General features: G+C 39.7%; 1 protein-coding gene across 1 annotated transcript; it reads right to left on the reverse strand.

Moving 5' to 3' along the window:
• Positions 1-2,495: 2,495 nt before the first annotated feature.
• Positions 2,496-3,787, reverse strand: LOC131461007 (transcription factor HES-1-like). The gene is made up of 2 exons (XM_058631968.1): positions 3,665-3,787; positions 2,496-3,548 (listed from the first exon to the last, which is right to left on the reverse strand). Exons 1-2 carry the CDS (start codon positions 3,785-3,787, stop codon positions 3,213-3,215), a joined length of 459 nt encoding a protein of 152 aa, XP_058487951.1. The 3' UTR covers positions 2,496-3,212.
• Positions 3,788-7,796: the final 4,009 nt, after the last annotated feature.

Raw genomic sequence — 7,796 nt, forward strand, 5'->3', positions numbered from 1 at the left:
CAAACATATTCTTCAAAATTCAATTTTAAAATAAAATTTCCTCCTGCCTTTTCCCAGCAGTGAGTTACAGCCAAAGCAGATGGTTTATCTGTGAAGTGGCCTTCTGTCCTTCCCCTGCCTGAGAACGGCTCTGGGCCTTTATGGGAGCAGACACACTTCTTTTGTTTGTGCGGCTGAGCAGGGCTGCATACAGAAGTGTGGGAAGCCGCGTGTCACAGTGGCTCCCAGCACCATGAGCGAGGGGAGGGCGTGTGACCAGGGCACACTCAGCCCGCCCTGTGCAGGCAGCCGTGGGGGGGAAGGGGGGGGGAGGATGATGAGGTGGGAAACCTGAGCCTCCACACAGACAGCAGATACAGACACAGAGGCAGATGGAGAGGAGATAAGCAGGGAAGTAATCCCACATGAATCGGGTTACACATCAGGTTCCAGTTGTCTCGCCCAGTGTGCTCGTGGATAATTATGAACAGTAAAGTCACGACGCACAGAAAAATACACGATTCACATCATCATGCTCATGTGCATCAGAGAGATTAAGTAACGGTTAAAAGAGCAAAAACATCATGATTATGAATCTGTTTTTTTTTTGTTTTTTTTTAAACATAAGCCTACAGATGGCAGTCCTCATGTATACTGTTGTATGTCCTGTCAATAACTACATTTGCTTTTCTCGCAACTGTTTTTATTATACAGCTTTTGTAACTAGTTGTACAATAAAAACAATTGATTTAATAATATATTTTTTTTTATTATGGGTTATAAAAAACAACAACAATCAGATAAAATTACCCACAACAGTAAAAATGTTACTTACAATAAAGCAACATAATTAATAACTGCTATAATAACAAAATATTTGTCTACTTTATCTGGTAATATTTGAAGTTTTTTGTAATGCATCTATTTCTTATTTTGCAGTTTCCCCCCCCATGTTTTTTTTAATTAAATTTTTATTTTGTATCTTATTTCTTCTTTATGTCTTAGTTTGTAGTTTTTCTCCTGTGTGTTTTTTTTAAATGTTGTATGTGTGTTTTGTACGTGTGTTGCATCAGTTACACCTGCTTCTTGTTTTCTCTCTTCACTTTATATTCTGCGCTCTCCTGTAACTGCAGACCAGAATGTGTAGTTTGTCCTCTGTGCTCTGTCCTCAGTCTGAAGTAAGATGTTTTTATTTAACCGTTCTGTAGATGGTTTAGTGTGACTTTATCCTGTCTCATTCAATGTGGATTCTTTTCTTTAACCTGGAGTCTCTGGTGATTTTCTGCTACACTGGAGTTCATTGTTGTTATGTTACATTTGGCTTCTATTGTACTGCTCGGTGAGTATGTGTTTGAATGCAGGACTTTTACTTGTAGTTTTTACTCGTAGCGTGAAGTTACTTCATTAATACAATTTAAAAAATCCTGTATTAAAGGTCTCGACATGGGTCCTTATCCTGCATGATCTCCTTATTTTAATGACATTTTGTTTTGTCATTAAAATAATAAGACTGTGTCTGTATGGGAGGGAAGATATCTCTGTTTCTTGTATTTATGACGCTCTGTCAGGCCAATGCAGTTTTTTTTTTTTATCAGTATACCCAGACCACCTGATTCAAATCAAATGTAATGTTTCATGGCACTAGATAATACAAATCTGCATCCAGGTGCAGAAATAACTTGTAATGTTCTTTTAAAAATATTATTTTTGATCAAGTGTGAATTATGGCTGAGCAACTGATTGGTTTTGACCTATTTGTCCTATGTTCTATGCACCTTTCAAACAATTTACCTTCTCAACCTATTACACTTACCAGCCATTTTATTAGGTACACCCGTGCACCTTGTTAACACAAACATCTAATCTGCCAATCACACAGCCACAATAACATGTATTTAGTCATGTAGACATGGTGAAGACGGACCTGCTGAAGGTCATTCATGAGTGACGTGGAACGGTTGTTAACGCCAGACAAATTTACTGTTTTTTCTAGTATTTCATACCAGTCTGGTCATTCTCCTCTGGCATCAACAAGGCATTCTTTTTTTTGCCCAGAAAACTGTCACTCACTGGATATTCATTTCCTGTAAACACTGGAGATACATTAGTTGTGTGTGAAAACCCAAGTAGATCAACGGTTTCTGAAATACTCAGACCATCCTATGTGGCACCAACAACCATGTCACATTCAGTTAAATCACCTCATTCTGATGCTTGGTTTGAACTTCCCTTCACTTCACATGTGGTTGACTAGATGGTTGCATGAACACGCACTTGGACAATTGTACCTAATAGAGTGGCTGGTTTGTGTATATGAGGTCAGCCTGATTGTGAGTGGAGCTCAGAGGAGAAAAGTTAAGGCTCTGACAGGTGGTTCTTTTCACTGCTAATGGATTATAAATGAAACTTTCCCCAACAGTTTATTTCATCTTTTGCACAATTACCAAGTGGCACCAAAAGTGAAGGAAAATAAAATGAAATGAGCCAAGTGAATAATAAGATTTGAGCATAGAAAATGAGAGCAAAGTTTGTTTATTTAAGAACAACTTCTGCAAGAGACGCTGTACTCACTGAGAGCAAAGGGACAAAAGTCTCCACAGGAGACGATGATCAGAGACAAGAAACTTCTCATTAACTTTGAAAGAAAATGTGGTCTTCAAACCAAAATGTGAAGCAAGCACATTAAAAAAAACGGACCTTAGAACAGATCAGACGGGTTTTTCTTATCACACTGTGACAGTGTTGACACAGAATAGTCACGATAAATTAGTGACAAAGTCATAAACAACAACGCTTGAAAAACAAGCATTCACATGTAGATCTCACAACAGATCAGGTTTGACGAAATTTAGAATCATGCAACAAGCATGACAAGATGTTCTCTCTCTCAATTTGAAAGGTTAAATCAAACAAATAAAATGAGTGGAAGTCAAGTATGACAAAATGTCCCAGAACGAGGACAATTACGGAATAATTGATCAACATGATCAAAATTATTCAACAGGTAACAAATGTCACAAAGTAAAGACATTAAGGGGAAAATACATTTTGATCTTAAAACAGATGAGGTCCAAATAATTTGAATAATTATCATGTCAAATATGACACAAAGTTATGTAACATTTCCCCAAGGAAACACACAGACACAAACTTCTGTTCATACAGAAGAACAAAACTGAATTGACTTTCAGAAATCTTGGACCACTGTGGTCGTCTCAGCAGTCTGTAGGTGTCTACCACGGCCTCCAGGGGGCGCTGTGGACTGGACTCTTGTCTTTGGTGATGCTGGTCTGGTCCATGGAGCTCAGAGGAGAGAAGTCAGCCTCTGTCAGGTTCTTATCAGAGGAAGACTGCAGCTTGTTGAAGTTCTTCATCATCAGTCTTCTCTGCTGTTGATTCTGCTGCTGCAGCTGTGTCAGGACACAAACTGTCATCTCCAGGATGTCTGCTTTCTCCAGCTTGGAGTCTGGCTGCTGTTTGAGGAACTCTGGACCCAGGAGAGACTTGAGCTGCTCAATGCTGCTGTTGATTCTCTCTCTGCGTACCTTCTCCACCAGAGGCTTTCTGAGCTGCAGAGAAAAGAGCAAAGTCATTAATGGACTGATTCTGGAGTAAAGTGTGAGCATGAACAAAGACAATCTGTCATGACAGAAGATGAAATGTTCTTGAATGTTCTTCAATTTACCTTGTGAGTCAGAGTCAGATGTTCCTGAGAGTTGGTCAGAGCTGCAGTGATTGTAGGTGCCATGTCTGAATCTGTGTGCTGTAGAGGTCTCTGTAGAGAGAATCTGATCTCTGCTGGCTTCATCCCTCCTATTTATAGTCCCACATCTCCATATGAATGTGTGGGTCTTGGTCTGACTGCACTTTCTCACACTCTCGGCCAATCAGAGAGCTGGAGGAGACAATGGGCGATGCTAGGCAGTGAATGGTGTTATTGCCTCAGGGATAATGGTTAGATCTCAGGGGAACAGGTGGAGCACTAAAGGGTGGAGGGCGGGGGGCGAATGAGCTCTGTGTAAATCTGGGAAAGTGTGTGATTCTATAGAGAAGATCCGCTACTTGATGCTGATCAATGACTTTGATCAAGCACATGCCGATCATCACATCACACATGAAGAAGAAAATTAATCAAAATTTTAATCCATACAAAGTTGTTTTTAAAGTAATCATTTTAACTGAGACACATCCTAAAATGAAACACATAAACAATCTATTTTGATATATATTTTTTTGTTTCATATTTAATTTACACAACTTGTTTAAGTTGTTAATATTTGCACTTTTTAAGAATTAAACATTGAAAACAACACAATAATGTTTCAGATGTGACAGTGTGATGCTCATTCACTCTAGTTCAAATAAAGTCAGGACAGTTTTGCTGCTGCTGTCCAGATGTAGCAGAGTCTTTTGACACGTGCCTTGTTGTCTGTGTGTGAGTAACAAGCTCAGCTCACTTTCCCACACTGACTCCCCGAGCTGTGGTCAGTCAACAACAAAGGGGACGTGTGTGGCAGACGCTGGCTGTGTGTCGTCATAGAAACACAGCCTGGAACGTCTGGAGGGAAACGATCCCATTGGCTGCCACCGACACTTTGTACAATTTGACATCACACTGAGAAAATCCTGTCATCAAGTTTCATCAGAGTGACTTGGTGTCTCACATCAGTGTCAAACACACTTCCAGGTATAATCACTGTCTCTTTGCTGACCATCAGCTGGACTGAAGTTCCTGCTCCACACGTGTGTGTGTGTGTGGGGGGGGGTTCCTGGAGGAGGCACCTGTTTCATAAAGTGTGCCAAATCCCTGTGGAGGATTATTCTGCTGCTGCTGGACATGATGTCACTCACACTCAGCTCCAACCTCCTTCATCTCTCAAACACTTGTTCTGTTCTCACTGTTCTGACGTCTGTACATTCATCCCTGATTTTGACTAAAAAAACAAACCAAATGTAAATACACTGCCCATTTATATATATATAAAAAAAAAATGGTTTGAAACCAGTTCTTCATTTCAGAGCCAGTGTCTCAGGTCAAAGGTCAGGATCTATTGTCCCACAGGACTCTGTGAGTGAGTTTCCTCTGGTTTCCCACACTCTGTCCTTTCACTGCACAACAATAGAAGTGTGTCCTATTATAGGTCACATTAGACACAGTGTGTGACCTCTTTAAAGGTAACATTAAAAAAAGCTTTACATTAAGACACACAGCTGGAATCTCAAGAGGATGTTGCAGTGAGAGATGTGTTTGTTAAATGTACAGTTTCTCCTTCAGGTTGATGATGTCACTTCCTGCAGATAAAGAGAGCGAGCAAACTTCACCACACATATTTACACATAAACTAATAGGATTCTTTTTTAACTACTGGAATGGTGATAGATAGACTTTTGATCATTCATGCAGTATTTATATAGTATTTTAATTATTAATATATCAGTAATAAGAGTAAAGTAATGTTCTCTTAGGAACTTAGCATAGGTAAATTTAAATTCTGATGAAAATGATTTTATTAATCAGCAAATATTGATTCTGCTTGACAGATAATTGATGAATAATGTATGATTTTCTCTGTACATTAATTTACATAATCCCAACATTCTACATTAAAATCGCCACATATTTAGAAAATGTCAAGGTCCCATAGTTACTTTAGATTTATTTCTAAATACTGAGTTTTTCTTTCTTTAAAGTGTCAGTAAACTGTCAGATTATGATTCAGTCACTGACCTTCAGATTATAGAACATTATCATTGAAGTGAAAGACATTTAAAGCAGATGTTTATAGTTTCTTATCTTCATCATCATATAGAGGAGAAATGTAAACAAAGAGCAAGTAAACAATATTTTCATCAGACAGTGTTTGTTTATTCAATAAACAACAAGTGTAAACAGTTCAACTCCAGGTGATGATGCATCACAACAACAACTTGTAGGTTTCTACAAGACACACTGTACTCTGAGAGAGTCAAGGAACAAGAGTCTTTATAAAAGACAAACAGGTAAAAGTATCTGAGGACACAGTTCTCACTGTACTTTCACTCTTTTTTACAAATGGATTAAAGGTTTGCTCTTCATAAATAAAAGCAAAAATACTCAAAGCACTTTACGTAAGACAACATTATTCTCAGTGATCAGAAACTTCAGCTGATCCTGAAAATAATAAAGTCATATTGTCACAATAAAACTGTGACATTAAAGTGAAACTTTTACAATAAAAGTTCAAACATATTGATCTGCAACAGATCAGGTTTCAATAATCACATCAAATGATCTGCAGTAAACAATGACAACATGTCCCAAAAAAGGACAATAACTCAACAATTGATCAATATGATCAAAACTATTCAAGAGGTAACAAACATCACAGGAAACATGAAGATATGAAGCAACACTTTTAGAAAAAGTGATCTTGATCTTACAACAGATCAGTTTTATGTCCATAAAAAGGACATTTAAATATTTCTCATGTCAATAATCAATATGATCCATGTCCAAAAAAGAACTGATTAACATGGATAAAATTATTCAAACATCTGTGACGGAGTGACATCGTAACAAATGGCACACACACACACTCGCTGGTAGAGCGCAAAGCCACACACACTCGCTGGTAGAGCGCAAAGACGCACACACTCCAACACCACCCGCTGAGAGAGCGGCTGCGCACACACACACACACACACACACACACGCCGCCACACACTCACTGATAGAGCGCACAGGCAGACGCATACACATACATATTTGTAGACCGTCAAGGGTGCACACTTGCCGCTCCTACATCATCATTCTATTAACAATTAACTTGGTTCAAACTTACTTACCCCTCATCCTCAGTTTGCGTCTGCAGCATTCCAAACATTGTTCACATCAGTGGCGCACTTAAATGATGACGATGGCGGGACGCTTAGAGTGACGTCACTATTGTTTGTAGTTCTATTAATTATCTATTAATTTTGTTTATTAAAGGTGGGGGAAATGTTTATTGTGGCACGGTTAATTTGGGGAAATATTTTGGCTTTATTTTTATCTGGGTTGTTTATTATAATAATCATGCTTGTGTTAATTTATTGTGTTTTTGGGATAATTGATGTTTGGATGGGAGGGGCAGAAGACATGTATAAAGAGTGGTCTACCTCCCACTCAGGTAGAGAATATTGTGTTACAAAGGAGGTAACACCTATTTTTGCTCACTGCTATTTTGAATTACTTTTGGAAATAGCACTTTGGGACATTTCATGTTTTTCTGCGATTTTCACCTGTGATATTTTTCACTATGCATCTTGTTTTGGGCAAATAAACGGAGAGAAAACAATATCAGTCGACTACGCCATCATCTTTGGTCTCTTAAGGAGTTGCAGCAGAACCCCCGTGACATTTGGTGTCAGAAGTGGGATGGCTAGTCGAAAAAGATTTGGTAATCTCCCAAAACAGCGCACAGGGCTGCGTTCTCAGAGGCGACAGCAGCAGGAGGACGTAGCGGCAGATGAGGCTGACCCGGCCTGGGATACCGTTGAGGATGATGAGGGAATGGCGGGAGCATGGGCGGCATCTGCAGCCGAAGCAACAGCAACAGGTGGACTAGAGCCAGAGTTACTGACCATGATGAGACACTTCCTGGCAGCACAGGACAGAAGAGAGGAGGATCTATTGGCAGAGATCCGAGGCCTGAGAATGTCTCTTCCACCGCGACCACCACCTGCTCCATCCCTACCGGTCCCAGCAACACCAAGTACAGTCACAGCAAGCAGCCCCAGGCTTCAACTGCCAACACCAGCTCCCCGGCGTGGCCACCTGGAGACACCGTCAGAGGTAC

The sequence above is a fragment of the Solea solea genome, chromosome 6 (assembly GCF_958295425.1).
Source record: "Solea solea chromosome 6, fSolSol10.1, whole genome shotgun sequence".
Classification (NCBI taxonomy): domain Eukaryota; kingdom Metazoa; phylum Chordata; class Actinopteri; order Pleuronectiformes; family Soleidae; genus Solea; species Solea solea.

Excerpts from the sequence above, each read along its gene's own strand:
- LOC131461007 (XM_058631968.1), bottom strand. The coding sequence starts at position 3,787 with ATGAAGCCAGCAGAGATCAGATTCTCTCTACAGAGACCTCTACAGCAC. Across the intron at positions 3,549-3,664 it reads ATCTGACTCTGACTCACAAG|CTCAGAAAGCCTCTGGTGGA; the intron begins GTAAATTGAAGA and ends TTTTCTCTGCAG.